This window comes from Kogia breviceps, chromosome 3, assembly GCF_026419965.1.
Source record: "Kogia breviceps isolate mKogBre1 chromosome 3, mKogBre1 haplotype 1, whole genome shotgun sequence".
In the NCBI taxonomy this organism is placed as follows: domain Eukaryota; kingdom Metazoa; phylum Chordata; class Mammalia; order Artiodactyla; family Physeteridae; genus Kogia; species Kogia breviceps.
The window spans coordinates 12,805,257-12,830,713 of NC_081312.1; the positions used below are offsets into that span (position 1 = coordinate 12,805,257).

Below are 25,457 nucleotides of genomic sequence, written 5' to 3' on the forward strand. Positions count from 1 at the left end.
CCATTTGTTTATTTTTGTTTTTATTTCCATTTCTCTAGGAGGTGGGTCAAAAAGGATCTTGCTGTGATTCATGTTATAGAGTGTTCTGGCTATGTTTTCCTCTAAGAGTTTGATAGTGTCTGGCCTTACATGTAGGTCTTTAACCCATTTTGAGTTTATTTTTGTGTATGGTGTTAGGGAGTGTTCTAATTTCATACTTTTACATGTACCTGTCCAGTTTTCCCAGCACCACTTATTGAAGAGGATGTCTTTTCTCCACTGTATATCCTTCCTCTTTTATCAAAGATAAGTTGACCATATGTATGTGGGTTTATCTCTGGGCTTTCTATTCTGTTCCATTGATCTATATTTCTGTTTTTGTGCTAGCACCATACTGTCTTGATTACTGTAGCTTTGTAGTATAGTCTGAAGTCAGGGACCCTGACTCCTCCAGCTCCATTTTTTGTTCTCAAGATTGCTTTGGCTATTCGGGGTCTTTTGTGTTTCCATACAAATTGTGAAATTTTTTTGTTCTAGTTCTGTAAAAAATGCCAGTGGTAGTTTGATAGGGATTGCATTGAATCTGTAGATTGCTTTGGGTAGTAGAGTCATTTTCACAATGTTGATTCTTCCAATCCAAGAACATGGTATATCTCTCCATCTATTTATATCATCTTTCATTTCTTTCACTGGTGTCTTATAATTTTCTGCATACAGGTCTTTTGTCTCCTTAGGTAGGTTTATTCCTAGATAGTTTATTCTTTTTGTTGCAGTGGTAAATGGGAGTGTTTTCTTAATTTCACTCTCAGAATTTCATCATTAGTGTATAGGAATGCCAGAGATTTCTGTGCATTAATTTTGTATCCTGCTACTTTACCATATTCATTGATTAGCTCTAGTAGTTTTCTGGTAGCATCTTTAGGATTCTCTATGTATAGTATCATGTCATCTGCAAACAGTGACAGCTTTACTTCTTCTTTTCTGATTTGGATTCCTTTCATTTCTTTTTCTTCTCTGATTGCTGTGGCTAGAACTTCCAAAACTATGTTGAATAAGAGTGGTGAGAGTGGGCAACCTTGCCTTGTTCCTGACCTTAGTGGAAATGGTTTCAGTTTTTCAGCATTGAGGATCATGTTGGCTGTGGATTTGTCATATATGGCCTTTATTATGTTGAGGAAAGTTCCCTCTATGCCTACTTTCTGCAGTGTTTTTATCTTAAATGGGTGTTGAATTTTGTCAAAAGCTTTCTCTGCATCTATTGAGATGATCATAAGGTTTTTCTCCTTCAGTTTGTTGATATGGTGTATTACGTTGATTGATTTGCATATATTGAAGAATCCTTGCATTCCTGGAGTAAACCCCACTTTATCATGGTGTATGATCCTTTTAATGTGCTCTTGGATTCTGTTTGCTAGTATTTTGTTGAGGATTTTTGCATCTGTGTTCATCAGAGATATTGGCTGTACTTTTCTTTCTTTGTGACATCTTTGTCTGGTTTGGGTATCACGGTGATGGTGGCCTCACAGAATGAGTTTGGGAGTGTTCCTCCCTCTGCTGTCTTTTCGAAGAGTTTGGGAAGGACAGGTGTTAGCTCTTCTCTAAATGATTGAGAGAATCCGCCTGTGAAGCCATCTGGTCCTGGGCTTTTGTTTGTTGGAAGATTTTTAATCACACTTTCAATTTCAGTGCTTGTGATTGGTCTGTTCATATTTTCTATTTCTTCCTTGTTCAGTCTCAGCAGGTGTGCATTTCTAAGAATTTGTCCATTTCTTCCAGGTTGTCCATTTTATTGGCATAGAGTTGCTTGTAGTGATCTCTCATAATCTTTTGTATTTCTGTAGTGTCCGTTGTTACTTCTCCTTTTTCATTTCTAATTCTATTAATTTGAGTCTTCTCCCTTTTTTTCTTGATGAGTCTGGCTAATGGTTTATCAATTTAGTTTATCTTCTCAAAGAAACAGCTTTTAGTTTTATTGATCTTTGTTATCGTTTCCTTCATTTCTTTCTCATTTATTTCTAATCTGATCTTTATGATTTCTTTCCTTCTGCTAAATTTGGGGTTTTTTTGTACTTCTTTCTCTAATTAGGTGCAAGGTTAGGTTGTTTATTTGAGATGTTTCCTGTTTCTTTCTTTTTTTTTTTTTTTTTTTTCTTTTTGTGGTACGCGGGCCTCTCACTCCCGTGGCCTCTCCCGTTGCGGAGCACAGGCTCCGGACGCGCAGGCTCAGCGGCCATGGCTCACGAGCCCAGCCGCTCTGCGGCATGTGGGATCCTCCCGGCCCAGGGCACGAACCCGCATCCCCTGCATCAGCAGGCGGATTCTCAACCACTGCGCCACCAAGGAAGCACCTCCTGTTTCTTAAGGTAGGATTGTATTGCTATAAACTTCCCTCTTAGAACTGCTTTTGCTGCATCCCCTAGGTTTTGGGTCATTGTGTCTCCATTGTCATTTGTTTCCAGGTATTTTTTGATTTCCTCTTTGATTTCTTCAGTGATCACTTCGTTATTAAGTAGTGTATTGTTTAGCCTCCATGTGTTTGTATTTTTTTCAGATCTTTTCCTGTAATTGATATCTAGTCTCATAGCGTTGTGGTCGGAAAAGATACTTGATGCGATTTCATTTTTCTTAAATTTACCAAGGCTTGATTTGTAACCCAAGATATGATCTATCCTGGAGGATGTTCCAGGAGCACTTGAGAAAAATGTGTATTCTGTTGTTTTTGGATGGAATATCCTATAATGATCAATTAAGTCCATTTTGTTTAATGTATCATTTAAAACTTGTGTTCCTTATTTATTTTCATTTTGGATGATCTGTCCATTGGTGAAAGTGGCGTGTAAAGTCCCCTACTATGACTGTGTTACTGTCGATTTCCCCTTTTATGGCTGTTAGTAGTTGCCTTATGTATTGAGGTGCTCCTATGCCATTGCCCATTTTTAAATTGGGTTACTTTTATTATTGAGTTGTAAGAGTTCTGGATGCATGTCCCTTATCAGATATATGATTTCCAAATAATTTTGCCCATTCTGTGGGTTCTTTTCACATTCTAAATGGTATTGTTTATAGCACAGAAGTTTATTTTGATTATGTCCAGTTAGCATCATTTATCAATGATGTCTGATATTTTTCCTTTGTGCTTTTGTGCAGTTTGAGTTTTAAGGTGACATTACTTACTCAGTTTGGTTCTATGACATTAGATCTCTTGCATCTTCTGAAATATGTTATAAAGTAATCCATTTGTTTCACTATTATGTAGTCTTCTGCAGATGGATTGTTTTTGAGGACATGATATATTTCAAAGTAGGGTTTTTGGAATGTATTTTCTCATAGAAACCCGTGTTATGAATATGATTATATGCCATGACTCATCTTTTAAAAGTTTGATCCATAAGGTACTTGACATACTTTGTGATTTCGTTGGTAAATGATAGGGTGCAATTTTTGTTCTAGTAATTAAACAACAAACAGTGAAAGAATTTTTACAGAGATAGTTGGAAATTTTAATACTTTTAAGGGACTCTAGACATTGAGTTCGTTTGCTTGCTCCTTTTTCTTGTTATAAATGTATCACTAGATAGCTCTTAGTAATTACCAAAATAAAAATGCGAGGATTGTGCATAAAGAAAATTAAGGGACACTGGAAAGTTTATTTTGATTATTGCGGCAAAAGTTGGAAAAATGGGAAGAAGAGTAATCAGGCTTCCTCCAGAATGTGAGAATATTTGTCTGAACCTCAGTGAGCCAAAAATAGTAAAAAGAGCCTAAAGAAATGGGGTGTTGGGAGTACAGGTGGAGAAAATAGGGAGACTGTTTAGTTACCTTAAGTACAGAAAGGATAAGAGACAGACTTTGTGTTAAGCAGTTCACCTGTGCTATATACACTGGAAAGATTCAAGTAAAGTGGGAAGCTTTCTTGTGCACAAGGTGTTTGCAAATTAAGTCACTGCAACTTGGCAAATACTGGTATTTTACTATATATATTCAGTGTCACTGAGCACCATTACCAGCACATAGTAGTGAATGGTCAGTAAATTACTAACACGGGGCGGTATCATAAAATTAGTAAACAAATTTTAACATAAAGGCAAAACTAGTCAAATTTGGAAATGTTAAAAGAGTGCCCTTTTCTCAGTGTCTAGCCACTATTTGGAATGGATAAAGCAACCCTTTTCTCAGTGTCTAGCCACTATTTGGAATGGATAAAGCAACTGTTAAATGTAATATGAGAAGAGTTGAAAGCTTTGGATGAGAGACAGCTGCAGAGAAAATGCTTTTTCTCAAGTATTTTGGGTCAGAACTTGGCTTTAAATTGGAATTGGTTGAGGAGGGGAGAGGTATATGTTTAGTCTTAAAATTTGCTCTTTGTGGAGACATACAGATGGCCAACAGGCACATGAAAAGATGCTCAACATTGCTAATTATTAGAGAAATGCAAATAAAAACTACAATGAGGTACTACCTCACAGCAGTCAGAATGGCCATGATTAAAAAGTCTACAAATAACAAATGCTGGGCTTCCCTGGTGGGGCAGTGGTTGAGAGTCCGCCTGCCGATGCAGGGGACATGGGTTCATGTCCCGGTCTGGGAAGATCCCACATGCCGTGGAGCGGCTAGGCCTGTGAGCCATGGCCGCTGAGCCTGCACGTCCGGAGCCTGTGCTCCACAACTGGAGAGGCCCCAACAGTGAGAGGCCCGCGTACCACCAAAAAAACCCCCACAAATGCTGGAGAAGGTGTGGAGAAAAGGGAACTGTCCTGCACTGTTGGTAGGAATGTAAATTGGTGCAGGTGCTATGGATGACAGTATGGAGGTTCCTGAAAAAACTAAAAACAGAGTTGCCATATGATCCTGCAATCCCACTCCTGGGCATATAGCTGGAGAAAACTAATTTGAAAGGATACATGCACCCCAGTGTGCATAGCAGCACTGTTTACAATAGCCAAGACATGGAAACAACCTGTCCATCGACAGGTGAATGGATAAAGAAGGTGTGGTACCTGTATACAATGGAATATTACTCAGCTGTTAAAAAAAAAAAGAGTGAAACAATGCCATTTGCAGCAACATGGATTGATCCAGAGATTATCATACTAAGTGAAGTTAGTCTGACAGAGAAAGGCAAATACCATATGATATCACTTATATGTAGAATCTAAAATATGACACAAATGAACTTATCTATGAAACAGACTAACAGATATAGAGAACAGACTTGTGGTTGCCAAGGGGGAGATGGGGTAGGGGAGGGAATGGATTGGAAGTTGGGGGTTAGGAGGAGCAAACTGTTACATACAGAATGGATAAACAAGGTCCTACTGTATAGCACAGGGAACTATATTCAGTATCCTGTGATTAAACCATAATGGAAAAGAATATGAAAAATATGTGTGTATATATATATGTATAACTGAATCACTTGGTTGTACAGTAGAAATTAACACAACATTGTAAGTCAACTATACTTAAATAAAATAATTTTTAAAAAAATTTTGCTCTTTGTCACAAAGCAGTATTTATTTTCTAATACCTTGAGTCTTACAATACTGCTGGGGAAAAACAGAAATGTGCAAATTAGCTTATTCTGAGAAGTAAATTGATAATTTGAAGATGGAGAAGTGTGATTCCTGTATTAAACAGAAAATATAAGACTTGCTGAAGGTGAATCATAATTTGGGGATGTACTTGGGCAATGGATCATATCCTTAATGTTTTCAGACTTTTACCAATGAATTCTTATTTTCAGTCTTGAGAGAGACCAGATTTTATTTATAATGCTTTATTTGCATGTTTTAAGTTATTTCTCTCAATAATACTGTATATATCAGAGATTTAATCTCAGATCATCTGGCTTCACACTGTGCTGTTTCACCACCTTCTGCTGCCCAGGAGTTGTTAGATTTCTGTTACCATCTAGTGCCCACTCTTTAGATGATCATGTCTGTTTTGTTAAAAGTAAACATGTACAAAGCAAGCATTTCTTAGGTTATAGGCTATTATATTTAAATTCGTATTGTTTTAAAATAATATTTCCTCAACTGAAGTTGTATGTGCATCAATCCTTTAAAAAACGAAATGTGTGTGTGTGTGTAAGGGAATATAATTTTGCTGCTTTACAGTTACATAATGGAATGTGTTTGTTTTTTTTTTCCTCTTTCCTAGGTTCTCTACTTTTAGAGTCCAAAATAAATCCTAATACTGCATACCAGAAACAACAGGTAAAATTTTGAAGATGTTCTTTATCTTGCATATTATCCTCTCGATTTGGTGATTAAATGAAAATTTGCCATCTGATTCCTTACAATGAAAATTTTGGAGTAGATTATAAGATGCTTTGCCAGTCTTAATTCTAAAATCCAGTTCTACCAATCTCTATATGTATAAAGCAGTCATTTTAAATAATTAAAAAAAACTTGCTTCAAGTTAAGCTAAGTTCTAGATATTTGACTAACTGAGCCTTATTCTCAAAAGTTAAAACCTAAAACAACACAGTTTTCTTGTTTCTACCTAAAGAGAATTTAAAAAGTGACCACTGATGGAATAAACAGCTACTAACGCAACTAAATGGTAGAAACTCCTTCCTTCACTGTTGTAAATGCTAGTGCAGGAGGAACATTCATATCTCTATACAGCAACTCAGTATAAATACGAATCTGATTTCTTATATAGCCTGACTGGGACTTTATAATGATGTAACAGTTTTTTAAGAACTTTCAGTTTGAGTACACTCTCTTTCTTGTACCCTTCTGATGCAAGAGATATCTGAAAGTAAATCTCTCACTTAATACTTACAAGCACTGTCATCAAAATTGGTATTTATTCAGAATATACCCATGTAGATAATACTGAGTGCTTTACAAACTCAATGAAATCAGTATCAGTTCCCTTATTGCCCTGAAGGTGCATATATAAAATAAAGTAAAATATACTACCAACACATTTATATTTATATTACTTTATAAATATATAACTATAAATAAATTATAAAGTGCTTTGCTTCATCATTGACCATTAAAATACTACTAGAGGGAAGTTAGTTTTATTTTGCACATAAGATGATGCCTGAAGATTGTGGCTTGCTTGAGGTCACACAGATAGTACATAAGAAGTCTGATATTTATTCCTAAATTTATTTAATGGTGATTTATTTGCCCAACAGGTATTGGTACAAAATGAAATATTTTCTTGGTTCAGTGGTCTATTAAATACACTTTGTAGCATTTGGTGTTCTTAAGAAAACTGTCAGGTTAGATTGCAATGGCTGGAGACTATAGTATTATTTGGTTTTGATATTCTATACAGAAACTCACGTTTTGAGTTTTCAGTCAGCTGAAGAGTAAAAGCACATCCTAAGAAAAAGAAAAGATCAAGTCTATTTTGAGGATGAATGAACAAATCTATATGTCTTAACCTATAGGCTGTTGGATGATAAGCAAGCCAGGACGATTTGGTGAAAATAAAGCTCTTCAAGGAAAACAGAAGAGTAATTCCTAAAAATTTTCAAACTTATGAATTTGTCAAATGGATAGTTAAGAGCGTATTTCTAGCTGTGCCCTGATTTAAGCCTCCAAATGATTCTGAATATACATTGTAACAGAGTAGTTGCTTACAATTGTCTTAAACTTATTACTAATGTGATAGTGGTTTTAGACTTCTTCCAATAGATCTTACCTTATTACTGGTTTTCAAAACAGTATGATCCCATTTATTTAAAGACGAAACTGAGGCCAACTGACTAATTTCTGACATGTTGATCTTACAATGTTAATGTAAATTATTTTGAGCTGGAACAGCTATTCAGTCACTGGAACAGATTGCTTGCCTGGGATCTATGATCTTCTGAAGTTCTTGAAGATAATAAAAAGGGGTCTTTGAGCTCTTTTTTAAAATTCTGAGTAAGACTTGTGGATTTATCCTCGTAGTAATGCTGCACAGCCTAATCAGGATTGTTTATTTACTTCTGGCTGGCATCACTTTAGTTCATTAAGAGACATGGTCTCATGATTAACAGTTAAATAACAGAGTAAATATGCAGTTTAGCAGACAAATTTTTAAACATGGGATCCATTTGTGTACAATAAGTGGTGTCCTTACGAGGTACTGAAAAGTATTAGAAATTACATATATCTTTTAAGATACCTTAAAATATAGTCATATTTTCTCCTCAATACAGGAACTTTTATCATTTCAATAGATGCTCAGCCAGCCTTGGCTTGGCTCCTTTCAGTTACTTATTAAATTATTTTTCTTTATATTGTGTTTACATCTAATTTCTACTCCTAATTCGTCTCTTTGGACCACTTTGAAAAAGGCTACATGGTAGCTGTTACATTAGGCTTCTTTTTCAAATGGAACTCTCCCTAGTGCCATTCAAAAGTTCTTAATATGATTCATAGATCCCTCTGGAAGAAGGCTCTTTTTGAAATGGTTAATTGCTGTGAAACAGTGTATGTGTTTATTTATAGTCAGTAATTTCAAAAAGATACCTTAGCCCCTATAAATATTATTATACCATGCATATTGTAGAATACAGACTATTTGTACTACAGGAAATATAAAGTGGTCTCGGTATTATAATTGTAGTGTCTTGCTGAGAATACATCTTAGTAAAAACTGTTAAACTGTTTATTAAACTTACTATCATTAAAAAACCAAAAATTGGTATGAAATGAATAAAAGGGTGGTAGGTGGTAGGAGCATCTTGCTTCTTGAACTTTGGTAAAAGTTCAAAAACCTCTGTCCAGGTAAATGCTCACATATTACAAATTTAGCCAATAATTTCAAGGGCGTCATGGACCTTAAGTGCCCCAGGTAAAGAACACCCGATAATGAAAATTAGAGAGGAGGAGGAGGAGGAGCTATGTTTATTTTATTAATCTCATCCTCCTAACATGCCCTTGTTATTAAATACTCATCAGGACTTCCTCTTTGAGCATTTTGACTAGAGCATAAAATGGAACTTAATGTGCAGGCAAAGGATTGACATAATGTTTAGTTTGTATCTTTTGATATATTTAGATTATGTGCTCAATTTGTAGTGCTTTTCATATATTGGTTCAACTTCTCCTTAAGGAGAACGTTGTTTTCATTTTATAGATTGGATAAAGTGAAGTGCCAAAAGGCATTGGAAATTACTGACATCAATGTTACGAAAAGTAAAAATGAGTACTGTTCTCAATTCCCTATTGCTTTGTTCATTTGCCTTATACTTTGAAGTAGTTTGTGATAATACATGTTAATCATTCAGACTTCTTTTCTCTCAAGGACACTTTGATTGTGTGGTCTGAAGCAGAAAATTATGACTTGGCTCTTAGCTTTCAAGAAAAAGCTGGATGTGATGAAATTTGGGAGAAAATATGTCAGGTAATTTTACAAATCAGAAAATCAACATGCTTAATTTTTAAGCATTTTGTTTTTTGCTGTGCTTTATGCTAATGCCCCAAATTTTAAATAAAGACACATTTCATATAGATCTTCTAAATTCACTGCTGTCTGTGAAAAGCTTGATTTATAGGAAGTAGTTTATTGACATTAATCTACCCAGCCCAGACCTTTTCTGAACTCCAGAGTTTTATATCCAGCTGTCTTTGAGAGCTCCTCCATGAGTGCTGACTAGCATCTCAGATTTAATAGTCTAAAACTGAATGTAATCTCACTGAGATTTGTTCATTCTCCTAGCTATCTCTCTCATCTCAGTAAATGCCACCCAGTTGCTGAAGCCAGAAACGTGTTTATCCTTCCTTCATCCTCTATATTCATTCAGTCCCTCAATTGTAAGTCTTAAATGCATTCACTTATCTTCATTTTCATTGCTATTAGTTTACTAAGCCACCATCATTGGTTGCCTGGTTTATTGCTTTCATCCCAAATCTGTACCACAGCTGGAGTGATCTTTTTAAAAATGCAAGTCTGATCGTGTTATCCCTTGTTCAGTAACTTCTTATGGCTCTTGACTATCTCTTCAACGTCATCATGCATGTTCTCAATTGATTCTGGAATTCCCTAGTGGTTCTAGTACCTGAGTCTAGTGATAAAATCTCCACAGTCTTTTGAGAATGGTCATTTTTTAATGTGCTCTGATGGCTAAATCACTGGTTTTTGTTATGGACTTACTTAGACCATTACATCCTAAGGACACTTTCTCTATCTTCATGTTTATTTTATCTGGAGAATAAATAACTTTCAGGAGATTCTATAATTCATTGGTTCTCAAGGTGTGGTCCTCAGACCAGCAGGATGAGCATGACCTGGGGTCTGACAGAAATGCAAATTCTGAGACCCCCATCCCAGATCTACTGAATCAGAAACTATGAGTAGGTACCAGTAATTCTATTTTAACAAGCCCTCTAGGTCAGATTTTCTCTATAAAGGGCAAGATGGTAAATATTTTAGGGTTTTTGGACCATACAGTTTAACAGCTATTCTGTTCTACTGTTGTACTGCGAAAGTAGCCATAGATAACACATAAATAAATGGACATTGCTCTCTTCCAGTAAAATTTTATTTACAAAAACAAGTGGTGGGCCAGGTTTGGCTCGTTTGTCACCGCCTGCTTCGGGTGATTCTGATGCACCCTGAAGTTTAAGAGCCGCTGCCTTGAGAAGCCTCAGTGCTCTTGAGGCACAGTTTCTCCTTAACTTGCAGAATTCATTTCTGCTATATAATTATACTCAGCTGAGCTTTTCATAAATTAACCTGCCTGTTAAGCTGTTCCTTTCCTTCTCTTAACATGTGAAAAACTAACATTTGTATTTATGCTTTCTTCATGTTTTCTTTGCTTTCTGTCTCATACAGTTGTTTTTACAGCATGTTCCTCGAGATTTTTGTCATGTGGAGTTCTTCCATAGAAAGAGAAGAGATTAATGAGCTCAGGGTGGTGCTGAAAGCACCCTAGCTATTAAGACAAATCTTGTTCTCTTTCACCTTTCTCAGATGAACAGTCCCACCCTGGACAAAATCTTTTATTAGGTCAATATTTAACTCAGACTTGGACTCAATCTTTTACCATCATGCCTGGCTCTCCTTTAAAATTGTCGGAGCTTTATTATACTTCTCCTTAGTCTGTAACACCATAAATTTTTCCGTCGTTTTCTCTTGGGGCACAAGTAGTAGTACTTGAGTACTTTTCTCTACAGTAACTTTCCTGGGAATCACTGCCTACTTTGTTCCTTTCTGATCTTCACCTCCCAACTTTTACATAGTTTATGTTCAAGATGTCATTTCTCAGTGACTCTTATGATCCTGACTGTACTTCTCAGTTAATTTCTGGATCCTGGCTTATTTTAGGGAATTTACTATATTTTGTTCTCTGAGATCTTATATGTTTCTCTGTTTCTTGAACTCATCATTTTTTCATCTAGAAACATCTAAAAAATCTCCACATTTTCTTGTACTCTCCTTGATAGCAGTTATGTCTGGGTGCATCTCTTTTTCCTTTTTATATCTTTATGATCTTCACATTCTCATTTTCTTCATATCTGTCCAGATTGACTTCTGAGATTTATTATTTCTCATAAGGAAAGCTCTCTCTTCTAGCTTAGTCTACTTTCCTTTTTAAATTTTCATTCTTCTATTGCTTCTCTTCTGAAAGTAAGACTGAAACATATTTGTCAGATTATTACAGTTTCACCAGTATTACTCTTTCCCTGAGCAGATCAAATTCCTAAACACAGGTCTTTTTGATTACCTGTTCAGCCTTCGTATTTGCAAGTTAACTCCAGAAGATGGCATTTTTCGTTATAGTAAGGGCTCTCATCCCTTATCATTGGTTTTGTAAACAAACCCCTACCATTTTTCTATAGGTAGAGCCATAGCTTGAATACTAGGAGTCTAAAGCTATGATGAGATCTTATGTAATTTAAAAAAATCCAGGGCCAGCTTGAGACCATGCCAGGTAAAAGCTGTGAATGTGCCTAGCCTCCTTTTAGTGGTGCTGCCCACTGGGTTAAGGTCAAGACGGTATTGCCTTGCAGCATTTTTCTAGATTTAGTCCAGGACTTCTTCCCTTCTAGTATCCATCAACATCTCTTAACCATGCTAAGCAATTTCAGTTTGTTGGTCATTTCACATAAGGCCTAATTTTTCCATCCCTTTGCCATTCAGCTTGGCCTTTTGGGCTGGTTTAGTGGCAGTGTCTCAAATTACAGGGCCAAGATAGCAAAACTCATTTCATTCCAAAATATGTCTTTGACCTTTTGTAAAAATTTTCTTTTACCTTAAAATGTAAAGTGAAGACTTTACAGAAACTGTGAAGACTTACAAGTTATCTTTTTATTATTAGAGCCCCTACACTGACATAAAGTTGGGGTTTATGACAAACTTTAGAGCTTCTAGGGGATCACGAGAGGTATAGGTTTGGGTGTGTAGAAAGGAGAACTTCCATGGTTTGGTTACTTAACTTTAAGCAGGTATTCCTAGGGGATATCTCTACTACACATAGGTTGCAGTTACTTTTTATGTGGTTTTATTTTTGTGTGGGTGCACTTGTTTCCCACTCAGTTTTTCTTAATTATCATTTTGGGCTACCAGCCAGCGTTTTCATACCAAATCAGTGACCTACTTTGGTCCACAGCCAGTTTGTAAATGCTCTTGGCCCTTGGTTTCTAAATTAACTGATACTGAATATTTTTCTTATTGCTTACAATTATATATATTTTCTATGGTCACAGCATTTGTTTGAATTTTACTTAAACTTTGAAGAGTTGGGTGGCTCTACCAGAGCACAGTGCTAGGAGTGTCTCTGAGATTTGCCCTGGTCTGTTGGAAAAGAGGGCCATGGATATAAAATGTGAGTGGATGTTTTACCATCAGGCCTCTATATATTATGCGTCTGCAGGGCACTGTAAGTCACAGTCACAGTCACAGTTAGTTTAGTGGATCTTTAGAATGTTTCCGTTGCTGGTAAACGTTGTACTTATAAGAAAGCTCATTCCATTTCTGAACTTTGAACTTCCTTCCTTAAAATCGAAAGTGTATGTTATTTGTAGAAATGTGTTTAGAAAAGTAGGCATTTGTGTCGAGCTTTGTTTTTTTTAAACATCTTTATTGGAATATAAATTGCTTTACAGTGGTGTGTTAGTTTCTGCTGTATCACAAAGTGAATCAGCTATACATATATCCCTATATCCCCTCCCTCTTGCATCTGGCTCCCACCCTACCTATCCCACCCCTCTAGGTGGTCACAAAGCACCGGTGTCAAGTTTGAAGACTTAAAGTTTGTCTAGTCCTAAACTTGAAAATTATCATTATAGTTTTCTTATAACATCTCTTGTATCTAAGAATATCATTTAGATTTGCTTTGATTATACTTTGTCAGCTATCATAAATCTTGTTTACTAGGTTCAAGGAAAGGACCCGTCAGTGGACATCACTCAGGACCTTGTAGATGAGTCTGAAGAGGAGCGTTTTGATGATATGTCATCGCCAGGTTTAGAATTGCCATCTTGTGAATTAAGTCGCTTTGAGGAAATTGCAGAACTTGTGGCATCATCTTTACCTTCCCCCCTGCGTCGTGAAAAACTTGCACTAGCACTGGAAAATGAGGGTTACATTAAAAAGCTCTTAGAGCTTTTTCATGTGTGTGAGGATTTGGAAAATATTGAAGGACTGCACCACTTGTATGAAATTATCAAAGGCATCTTCCTCTTGAATCGAACTGCTCTTTTTGAAGTTATGTTCTCTGAGGAATGTATAATGGACGTCATTGGATGCTTAGAATATGATCCTGCTTTATCACAACCACGAAAACATAGGGAATTTCTAACAAAAACAGCCAAGTTTAAAGAAGTGATTCCCATATCAGATCCTGAGCTGAAACAAAAAATTCATCAGACATACAGAGTTCAGTATATACAAGACATGGTTCTACCTACCCCTTCAGTCTTTGAAGAAAATATGTTATCAACACTTCACTCTTTTATCTTTTTCAATAAGGTAGAAATTGTTGGTATGTTACAGGTGAGTTAGATCATTCTTTTTTTTCCTACTTAAAAAGATACTGATTGCCTTCAGCAGAAATAATTTTCTGTTCCTTTTAGGCACACAAATTGAATTTTAATTTTTGTCTAAAGGTATGTATTCTGGTGATATTACAAGAGATTATAATATATAATACTGTGGGACCAGAAGGTTATGTTGGATTAGGGATGATAAATGTAATTTTTAAAAAATATATATAGCTTGAAGAAATTATAGGAAAAAGATCTTAATGAAACGCTTGAATGTGGAATTTTAGGGATGTTAATCTATCAGTTATGCATAGAACAGAATAGATTGGAAGAGAAAAGAAAAAGAGAAGCCAAGAAATATGTCATTAAATATAGAATACAAATTCTGTAGCATTTATAGAACTCCCAGGTAATTATTTATTAGAGGTACAGCAGATGTTGGCAAGTTATAGCTGCATGTCTCCTTACCAAAAGGCATGCTTTTGTAATGGATGAGAGTGTGGGGAGCTTAGGCTTGAGTATGAGTTTCAGCTCTGCCTGTCACTTAATAGCTGTGTGGCTTGGGCAACTTTCTTAATCTCTTAAAGCTTCAGCTTCCTGATCGTAAGGTTGGTGATGTTAGTACCTACCGTATAAGGTCATCTGAAGATTAAATCAGATGCATGCCTATAAAGCATTGAACATGATACAAGATTCTTATTATTTTAAAGTGTCTATTAATAATTGCCTATTAAACTCCAAATTTTCTTTTTATAGTATGCCCAGTCTCTCGGGTTTGGTGTGTTAGGGTGCTTGCATCAGAACTGCCTAGGATGCATCCTGGATTCTGCACATAACACACAATCCAAATGTCTGAGCTGGCCGGTAATCTGCATTTGTAACACTCCCAAAGTCAGAGAATCTCTCAGTAAATTATCCCATGATACATGAATTAGTCTAGTCCAGTTGAAATATAAGTTTGCTTAGTGCAAAGATTTGTGAGTTGCACACTTCCTGTGTGTTCTGTTTCTTTATGCCCAAGATGTTGTAACAATAACAGCTATGTGATATGATTTGAAAGCTATTGTAAGACCTTACCTCAGATCTACAAATAAAATAATTATTTGAAACCTGGATTTGAATTTTAAAAAAGGGGGCAAATAAATGTCAGTAAGAGCTTCTTGGAAGCACATGTTATGAGTAAAACAGTAAATTTAATTTTTGTCTATTCCTTTTTAGAAAATTGCTGTATTTTCAGTGACCCTGGTTTTATCACCTATATATATATATGTATATATGTAGAAAAGTCAATTTTACCAAAACTGCTTTCCTGAAGCTAGTGATAAGTCAATTTGATTAATTTGACATGTTTTCCATTCATTTAAGACAGACAAATAACATAGGCAATACAGTCTGGTAAGTACAACAGTATTCCTTGACATAGTGTATTGTGATTGATAATGGAAGAAGAAGGGTGTTCTGGTACCAATTTTCATTTGTTCTTTGCTAAGGAACTAGTTTTTGCTAGCTACCTAATAGATCCTCTGTTCTGGTCTAGTTTTGATTCCTGGTTTCCTTGGATAGTCCTAAGCACTACTGGTCCTTTTCTTTAACTCCACATGGTTCTCATTTTGTTTTATAGGGATTTGTCACTTCTTTGTTTTCTTGGTCTTCAGACCTGTAAAATGCCAGTTTTACTCGTTAAGTATGAAAATAATTTCAAGTTGTTAAGTCTTTGTTTCCCTACAATGTGCTCTGTAAAATGCAGGCTGCCAATGCTGTAGGTCTTTCTGTTTCTCTTGATGCTGAGCATTTATATTCAGAGTGCTGCTATGAAGGAAGGAGAGCTTTACACATTTTTTGACAAGGAGTAATTAAAGCAGGTTCTTACCCACTTTGTACACAGTCATAACCCTTACTGTTGACTGATTCTTTGTAATACTGTTGAACCTTCTTAATTCTCTGTACTTCGCAGCAGTTCAGAGAACCTTTTTTAATCATTTGATTTCCATTTGGTGGGATATATTATGTCTGAGATGGATCTTGATATTGGATGCCATTTGAGGTGTGGCCTATTTGTACACTGCAGTAAAAGTAAAGGTGGGAATAGCCAAACTAGTGTCACAGAAAATGTTTCTTGAGCACCTGCAGCAGTGAATAAGGGGTTTATAAACTAGTGGGAGATACACACATACATATGTACGTACACATACATACATGTATACGTGTATGTGTGTGTATATATATATATATATACACACACATATATACATTTAGACTTAGGCATGTCTGTAGGGCATGTAGTGTTGAATTTATTTCTACTAGCTGAGGTAGTATGGAATTAAAATATAACAAAATCTTAACTAAAAATAGTGACAAAATTGAGCAGGCAGTCAGGAAGGCTCTACCACCTACCTGCTGACTGTGATTGGGCTTTGGGTAAATTTCTTAATCTGTCTCAATTATAAAATAAGGAGCTAAGATAAATAACATATGAGGTTATTTCCAAGTTCTGTACTCTAACTTTTACATGCCCAGATGAGTATCCTATGAGAGATCTTTTGAATCATTTCCAAAATAATTTAATACATTTAAATTTAATATAGAATAATTTAATAATGTATTAAGTTATTTTGTATGTCTGTAGGTGGATAGCTTCAAATAATAGATGTTTCTTTAAAAGTTCTGAATTTAGCTTTTTACATAATTGAATCATTTCTATTTTTAAAACATGAAGGAAGTTTTATCTTTATTTTAGTGGTTGTAGAACCTTAACTTCTAAAGTTAAGATTATGAAACCCTATGAAAATCATGGGTCTACAGACTGTGTTTGTTTTTGTAAATAAAGTTTTATCTGAACAGAGCCATACTTGTTCATTGACATTGCCTATGGCTGCTTCCTACTATTAACAACAGAATTGAGTAGCTGTGGTAGAGTCTGCAAAGCCTAAAATGTTTATAATATGGCCCTTAACTAGACTTAGGAAATAGAGCCTTGCCGAAATATAAAGGATAATCTTTGTATAAATCCCCAATTTATCCTTTAATCGTTTTTTTCCTTCTCTTTTAAAGAACAGCATTGCCAATACCATCTTCCCCTTTTCCAGTTATTGCAATTTATATCTTCTGTATTAGCATCTTGAAAATATATTATACTCTTACTATTAGCATAATTAATTTATCCTTTGATTTCACAGGAAGATGAAAAATTTCTGACAGATTTGTTTGCACAGCTAACAGATGAAGCAACAGATGAGGAAAAAAGACAGGAATTGGTAAGAAATTTGATATTATGGAGGGCATGAAGCTAAAACAACACACCTTTTTATATTCACTTATCCTTTTTCCTAATTTCAGGTTAACTTTTTAAAAGAATTTTGTGCGTTCTCTCAAACGCTACAACCTCAAAACAGAGATGCTTTTTTCAAGACTTTGTCAAACATGGGTATATTACCAGCTTTAGAAGTCATCCTTGTAAGTTTGTTTCTCCTTATACTTAATTACCATCATATTTTTAATCCACAAAATAGTATATTTTTTATGTAGCATGCAACTGATTATAGCTAATATTTAATATCAGTTGTATATTACATAAAGTTAAAAAGCTATAAAATTCTAGTATTAGAGTCCTTACAGAGAGTACAGTACTGAAAGGACACATACAGGAATTTTTCATATTTTTAATATCAATAATTTTTTGTTAACTTTGCAGCCTATTAGTTGAAATGTTAAAGTAGAAAAAGAAAACAGGAATAAAAGAAAGTATAACTTTATCCATAGAACAAGAATTTTACATAAGCAGAGTTTCCTTGACCTCTCTTTTTTTTTGAAGATGATGTTGGGGGTAGGAGTTTATTTTTATTTTTGCTGTGTTGGGTCTTCGTTTCTGTGCGAGGGCTTTCTCTAGTTGTGGCAAGCGGGGACTACTCTTCATCGCGGTGGGCGGGCCTCTCACTGTCGCGGCCTCTCTTGTTGCGGAGCACAGGCTCCAGACGCGCAGGCTCAGTAGTTGTGGCTCACGGGCCTAGTTGCTCCGTGGCATGTGGGATCCTCCCAGACCAGGGCTCGAACCCGTGTCCCCTGCATTAGCAGGCAGATTCTCAACCACTGTGCCACCAGGGAAGCCCGACGTCTCTTTTTTAATTCAAATGTTTTCTTATAATTTGTTAGGTTTTGGATTTATATAGCTGCAAGTTCCATATTTTTATTATTATAGGAGAAATAAGTGCTTTTTATCTGCAGGGCATGGATGATACACAGGTGCGAAGTGCTGCTACTGATATATTCTCATACTTGGTTGAATATAATCCATCCATGGTACGAGAGTTTGTCATGCAGGAGGCACAACAGAATGATGATGTAAGTAAGAAGTTAACAGAGCAAAAAATAACCAACAAGGTAAATATTATTTGCACTAACAGTAAGTATTTATACATGGGAAGCTATAACTGTATTTATTATTCATTTCTTAAAGATTTAAATAGTTGATGTTTGAGAAAAATGTAGCCATAATATCATGGCTTATTCTTCCCCTAACTGGCTCCTCTCAGTTTATAAATTGTCTTACAGCAGTTATTTGTTAATGCTCAACTTAAATTTCTTTAAAAATTTTTGAGATTAAGTTTCTTAATTCAGAAGTTAATGTGCTATGTAGTGGTGTTTAAATCAGTTAATAAATTGTTCTTCTATATGTGGAATTATGAATAACTTCCCTAGGAAAACATTGGTTTTGCTAGGGATAGAGTCTCAAAATCATCAAGAATGATGAAGCATATTGCTTTGGAAAGTGTTTAGGGTGCTTTCTTTACTGCCTAACCATAGGGGACACTCTCTCTCTCTCTCTCTCTCTCTCTCTCTCTCTCTCTCTCTCTCTCTCTCTCTCTCTCTCTCTCTCTCTCTCTCTCACCCACCCACCCACCCACCCACCCATCAATTTCAGCATTGGTGAGAGAATGTATCCTGGTGATGTGAAAGGTTATCCCAGAGTCTGTGGTACATGGCATATGTGGAAGCCATAAATGGGTGTGCTGTTTTCTTTTCAGATAATTAAACCAATCATCCTGATTTTTTATTTTCTCTTTCCCCCTTAAAATCTTGGAAGTAACTTTTTACTTAAGAATAAACTAAGATATTCTGCCCTCAGAGGGGGTACCTCTTAGAAAAAAATATATGTAGAATTCAAGCCTATCATATTTTTACAAAATGAGAAAATAGACTTTTAAAGAGATTGTAATGTGTTGTGATGTCAAATGAAGTGGAATGCCTAGTAACTTCTGCATTTTAACACTTGTTTACAAAACTGTAATGTCAGGGTAGGTGCAGGAAGTGCCAGTTTGAACTGTTGAATATTATGTCACATTTTGCTTTTATAAAATAGTCCTATCTTGAAAACCAAAAAAATATATATATATATATTAAAAATAAAGGCTATTCTTGTTGGCGCTGTAACCCACTAGTTGAACATACATTGATGTACTTCATTCATACGCAGTAGTCTTCTTGGTTCCCAGTCTTGATTGTTATTTCCATGTATGTCTGCATTTTCTCTGTCTATCCTACCATTGCATATATAGGCAAGAGCAGGGATTTTTCTCACTGAATGCCTCTCAATTTTTCCTCTTCAGCCAAGAAAACCAGTCATAGTAGAGCATCAGGAAAACTAAGTCAATTTTGTATGTCATTTGGAATATCTATAATATATTTGTTCTCCTGTGTGCTCTCTAAATAACGTAATCTTGTTTCCCCCAATTTCAGACATTCAGGTACCAACTAATTTTTTCTTAAATTTATTTTAAATGGAAACTTTGTATCATTTCCATAAATGGAGAATAGGTGCAGTTATCATCTGCTATAAGTAGAAGGAATCTATAAAAATGCAGTGAAAGAACAATGTTATAAATTCTAGCTAAACATTCTTACTGTTAAAGCCCATTAGCTTTCTTCTGAAGGGAGATTTTGTTATCCAGATGTGTAAAAGATCTGTTAGCACCAAACTGAAACTTTGTTTTAATTTTAATCGGGATTTAAAGATAAATCCCCTTGATTAAAGATAAATTCTTTTTGGTACTATTTGTGTAATGTGCCTATACCATACTTTTGGAAAACTGCTCTGTGTCCATTAAAGAAGTCAGTCAAGCATTTCATTTTGTTTGCAGTTAACAAGATAGCCATAGCTAGGTATAATGCTGTAGCATGTCTCATAGTATATGCTTTTTCCATTCCCTCCTATAATAAGTGATCCTTACTATGTGTATTTTTCTCACCAGGATATTTTGCTCATCAACCTCATTATAGAACATATGATTTGTGATACAGACCCTGAACTTGGAGGAGCAGTCCAGCTTATGGGCCTCCTTCGAACATTAGTTGACCCAGAAAACATGTTAGCTACTGCCAATGTAAGCCACGGGCATTTTTCTGTTTTTCATACTAGTATAATTTTTATTGCTGGTAGGAACCAATGCAGTTAAAGTTCATGGAAGTGTTTTCGATTCCTTAGAAAACAGAAAAGACTGAATTTCTGGGTTTCTTCTACAAGCACTGTATGCATGTCCTTACTGCTCCCTTACTGGCAAATACAACAGAAGACAGACCTAGCAAAGGTAAGATAATACAGGTTGGTAGTTAAGTTCTTTGTTCTTGAATTCGGGAACTCAAAAAGTTGGTGTTAACCTAGAGGTCTACTAATATATTTTCAAAAGAGGTAATTTCAAGGTAAAATTTCTTTTAAAAGTGCTATAATCAGAGGTACTAGAACTGTGAAAGAAGATAACTAGAGATAATTTTTTGCTTTCAGAATTTTAAAACAATTTTTTTTGTTAAAGCAATATTTGTACTTAGTTTGCATTTACATGTATGAAACAAATAGAAGGAAGAAGCTATTAGAAGATTCATTTCAAGTTATTTGTACTCCAGGTGTGTAGATACAAAGCAGGGCTTGTGCTTAGTATTAAGCAGTTTTTCTTTGCATTGAGAATTATTCCAAGGTAGGATTATTTATTTCTGCATTTTATTCCTTTAGCTTTGTGTGTGTGTGTTTGATTTAGAAAATAGTTTTAGGGTCTTCATTGGGAAATTCCTTATTGAAGCTTTGAGAATAAGTAAGTTATTTTGTCATATGAATTATCAATATAGTATATTTAACTTATGACTTAACTTATGATACCACTTAGAAAAAATGTTAAATTTACCTTTTTTAATGACTCTAGAATCAAGTCTTGGAAATGTGATACTAATTTTTCCTGTCTACTTTATTCATAGTAGGTAAAGCTTGAGGCTTCTGTCCAAACCCACATGTTCAGTTCATCAAACATTTATTGAGAACCCATCGTGTGGAAGGCACTGTGCTATATATATAGTCTTTAGGGTTTAAGTGGGGGAAATAAAAACAGTAAAATAGTTTTGGAGGCTTACTGCCTGGTGAGGAAGATAAGCCAGTAATTATAATTCAGCATGGACTCATTATGTGTAGTAAAAGGAGGCACAAAGCACATGAATCAAAGGAGCAGAGAGAGTAGTTCCATCAAAGCCAGATGCTGTGTGGTAGGAGGACCTCCTGTGATATCTGTATATCCGTTGAGGGACATAAGACATGGTAGAGCATTCTTGCCCTTGGGAATAAAACAGATCTAATAGATTTGTATCCCAGTTTGCCTTACTAATACCATTTCACACCTGGGTCTTGTAACACTAATTCTTCACAGTTATTTAAATTAAATGTGAAAAAATGGAAAGCACAGTTCTTGGCACATGGTAGGCATTCAATAAATGTTAGTTCCCTTTTCCTTAACTTTAACATATTTGGGTTAATAGAAGGGTTTTACTTGATTGGAATTCGGATTCTTACATTTGGGGAGGAAAAGAATATAAGCCATTAAATATAATTGTGTTTTGTTTTGTTTAGATGATTTTCAGACTGCCCAGTTGTTGGCACTTGTATTGGAATTGTTAACATTTTGTGTGGAGCACCATACCTACCACATAAAGAACTACATTATTAATAAGGACATTCTCCGGAGAGTGTTAGTTCTTATGGCCTCGAAGCATGCTTTCTTGGCATTATGTAAGTGTTGCTTCTGGTAGAATTACTTATTGTCTGTATATTATTGTTGTTATCTTTCGGTCTTATTGCCTGAGAAGAAAAGATCACTGATTTCAGGAGACCACGGTTCTAATAATACTAAAACTACACTGATAACGTACTTTTGCCACATTTTGAGCAGGTGATTTTCCTGACTCTTCTTTCTCAATATACATACAGTAAAGGGGTTAGAGTGTACCTACAAAGTGTATTAAAGTATTATTAAAATGGCACCTTAAATCATTTTATTTACTGTATTTATTTTTGACTTTATATATATGGCATGACAATCACAAATGGGACATTCTTGTGAGACCAGAGTCTCACATTGAGTCATGAAGAATCCATTCGTAATTTGGAAAACATAGCTAATAGCACTGAGTTTCCAAAATACATTTTTTCTAAGTTACAGAATGCCTAGCACAAATGCCTGCAGATGGTCCATTCATTAATTCCACAAATATTTTTCCCTCAGCTTTACTGAGACATATTTGACATATTACATTGTGTTACCTCAGGTAGTTTAGAGAAGGGGTGACAAACCACAGCTGTGGCCAAATGCAGTCCATGGTCTGTTTTTGCACAACCTGCAAAGTGAAAAATAGTTTGTGTTTTTAAAGCATTGTTCAAAAAAAAAAAAAAGCTACAGAGACCATATGTGGCCCACAAAGCCTAGAATATGTATTCTGTAGAGCTTTATGGGAAAGGTTTGTCACCTCTCTTAGAGCAACAGATAGTCTGTTCCTAGTTATACATGTTTTTCAAAAGTTGACTTTCACTGTTTTCTTAAGACCCTAGTTTACAGAAGTAGAACATGTTTCTGAATTAGAAATAGATTAACCCAGAATATTCTTGATCATGTAGCAGTCAGCCTTCTTTGGTAAGTTGGCACACCAGTTTTAGAGTACCCTAGAGGCTCAATAAGAGATTTCTGTTGGTAACTAACTCTTTTTGGCCTTTTGGTTTTTATGGGTAGGTTTGGTTTTGTTGTTGTATAAAGGCATCATAATCATCCAGTAATTAGAGGCCTGAACATATACATCCATTTTTGCTGTCTTTTTTTACTTCATTTTAAATCGTTTTGCTTGGGAATTCCCTGGCGGTCCTCAGTCAGCGGTTAGGACTCTGCACTTTCACTGCCGAGGGCCTGGGTTCATTACCTGGTCGGGGAACTGAGATCCCACAAGCTGTGCACCGCAGCCAAAAAAAAGTGTTTTGCTTAATTGACTTTTAAAATATCCTTAAATTATGAAAACATTGTTTATAAGCATATTTCTGACATTTATTCTGTCAACATTTTATCTTTAAAATGGTATTCAAAATAGAAAGTTTAATGAATTTTTCTTAGAAGGAAACCTATTAGGGTGACAGTTGTTATAGTTGAATTAGTTTTTCAGTCTGGTGTACACACTGCAGTATGAACTGAGAATACATGTGGTCAGATGTTTTTCAGCCAAAAGGAATAGTGCATATAAAGGGCTCTTAAACTCATATTCATTTTCCTTATAAACCTATCATAGCAAAAGTGAGAGTCCCAAAGCAAGTTGAGAGGAAGTTAATAATAAACAATTCTTTGATTTGCTCTTTCATGTCAACATAGAAGGTTTTGTTTGTGGGAAAGGGAGTTTGAACAGGTGGGACAGAATGGGAAAACTGAATAAATTAAAAAATTAATCAGTTTTATTTCAATAAATTTAATGCCTACTACCATGTTTTATTGATTCTAAGATATGCATTTATCATCTCTCAAATCAAGGTGAGTCTTAAAATTAATGGCTTGTCATTATGATTGGTAGCTTTTTTTTGTTTTCTTAGTAGAAAGGAAGGTTTTTTGCGATCAGTGGCATCTTACATTTGATGAAGTATGATGCATACCTAGTATTAGGAAAAAGATGATTAAGACCTGAAGTCAGTTGTCAAGTGGCTCAGAGTTCATTAGGAGGAGACGGTCTGTAAATACCAAAACAATATCAAAAGCACTATTTCGAGGTGTATTTGGATGTATAGTGGAAATGATTTATTCTCCCTGAATGAGGCAGATCAGGAAAATCTTGCAAAAAGAAGTATAGCAAGTTGTGTCTTGATCATGGGAGAGTGTGAAATTCTTGGTTGAATACACAATTAAGATGAACAAATGTGAAAGTGTGGTGTGTTGGAGGTTTGGTATAGGTAGAACACATGAGTCTAGTGGGAGAGTGGCAGAAAAGGGAAAGGCCTTTTCTTTAGTCCTTCATCTCATTTTGCTTACAGTATTGCAAAGAAAATTTCTCACAGTTCAATGAGAACTGTGAAGAGAATCATGACAAATTAGTTTATATTGTAGGAAACTGAGCATGCTAGCAAAAATCTTAGTTATGTTTTATTATTTTAATATTTTCCAAACTAAGTTAGGTTATCATTAATTAAACTTTACTCTTTTTCAAATGATTCTCAGTGTGGCTCTCTTCCCAGGATTGAGAATGAGTAGCTTCTGAAAGAAGATGCCAGTCACTAGGAATGCACTCTTCGGGATTGGCTGTACAGTAGGAGGTTTTATCAAGGATTTCTAAAAGAACTAAGCATAAATTTGTGGAGATTTATTATCTATTCAGTCTTAGGAAAGAGTACGTTAAAGTATAGTTTTTTTTTTTAAGGGAGATTTTATAAGTAAATTTAGATGTCCACTTGTAAAGACAAAAGATTGGTTAAATGCACAGTTTGGGGACTTTGAATTTTTTATATCTGCTGGTTCTTAATTATTATACTTGGATCATATTTAAAGACAACATAATCAAGTCTGAGTGAGAACGGCAATCCTATTTATTCTTTATAGGTTAGATATGTATGTATATACACACAGACACACAAACACACACAGTTTTATGTCTTGGCCTTTACCAGATTCTTGGATCTTAAATTGTAGCTTTTTAGTTCATACCTATATGTTATCTGGCTGTTTTTTAAAATATGGAAATCTATAAGAAGAATGAAGTAAAGAAAAATTTTGTGGTAGATGTTTTTATTCAGCTATTGTTAGTTACATATGTGGCAAAAAGTTTCAGACTTACATAAAATGTCATGTTGTGTAAGGTAAAGATTTATTATTTGTTTTAGAGATGACTGAAACTAAGCGTAAGAGATTCCTGGCATGTTAATAAAGGTTAGAGATGTGAGTGGAAGCAGAGTGCACTTTTACATTGAAAGTCCTACATTTGTGCTAACTTGACCTATTGCAAAAGCTTTCTCTAATCTCCTTCAAGCAACTTGACTTCATTAGAACTCACTGGTAAATTTTTGAAAGTAACTTGATTCAACAGCAAGAATAGTGGTTGGATATTTTTCATGCAAGTTTCTTTTTGGGGAGAGGTTTGGGTGGAAATGACACGATTCTTGATATAAATAAATGAGGGCAAATGAGGAGCAAAACCAAAAAAAGCCCATTAGAATTACCTTCTATCTACCTTAGCAGTTTCTGAACAAAACTGCTCTTGAGGAGA

At 35.2% G+C, this 25,457-nt stretch overlaps 1 protein-coding gene across 3 annotated transcripts in view; it reads left to right on the forward strand.

Annotated features, from left to right (window-relative positions):
• PPP4R3A (protein phosphatase 4 regulatory subunit 3A) overlaps positions 1–25,457 on the forward strand; it is a 41,972-nt gene that overhangs the window by 10,201 nt on the left and 6,314 nt on the right. Inside the window, exons 2-10 of one of the 3 annotated variants that reach the window (XM_059059319.2) lie at positions 6,139–6,194; positions 9,241–9,339; positions 13,315–13,932; positions 17,099–17,176; positions 17,259–17,375; positions 18,144–18,299; positions 20,168–20,299; positions 20,401–20,503; positions 21,805–21,963. In XM_059059319.2, the coding sequence (XP_058915302.1) occupies positions 6,139–6,194; positions 9,241–9,339; positions 13,315–13,932; positions 17,099–17,176; positions 17,259–17,375; positions 18,144–18,299; positions 20,168–20,299; positions 20,401–20,503; positions 21,805–21,963 (1,518 nt within the window). The remainder of the gene's footprint in view (positions 1–6,138; positions 6,195–9,240; positions 9,340–13,314; positions 13,933–17,098; positions 17,177–17,258; positions 17,376–18,143; positions 18,300–20,167; positions 20,300–20,400; positions 20,504–21,804; positions 21,964–25,457) is intronic. The other 2 variants (XM_059059320.2, XM_067027890.1) reach the window with 2 other exon arrangements.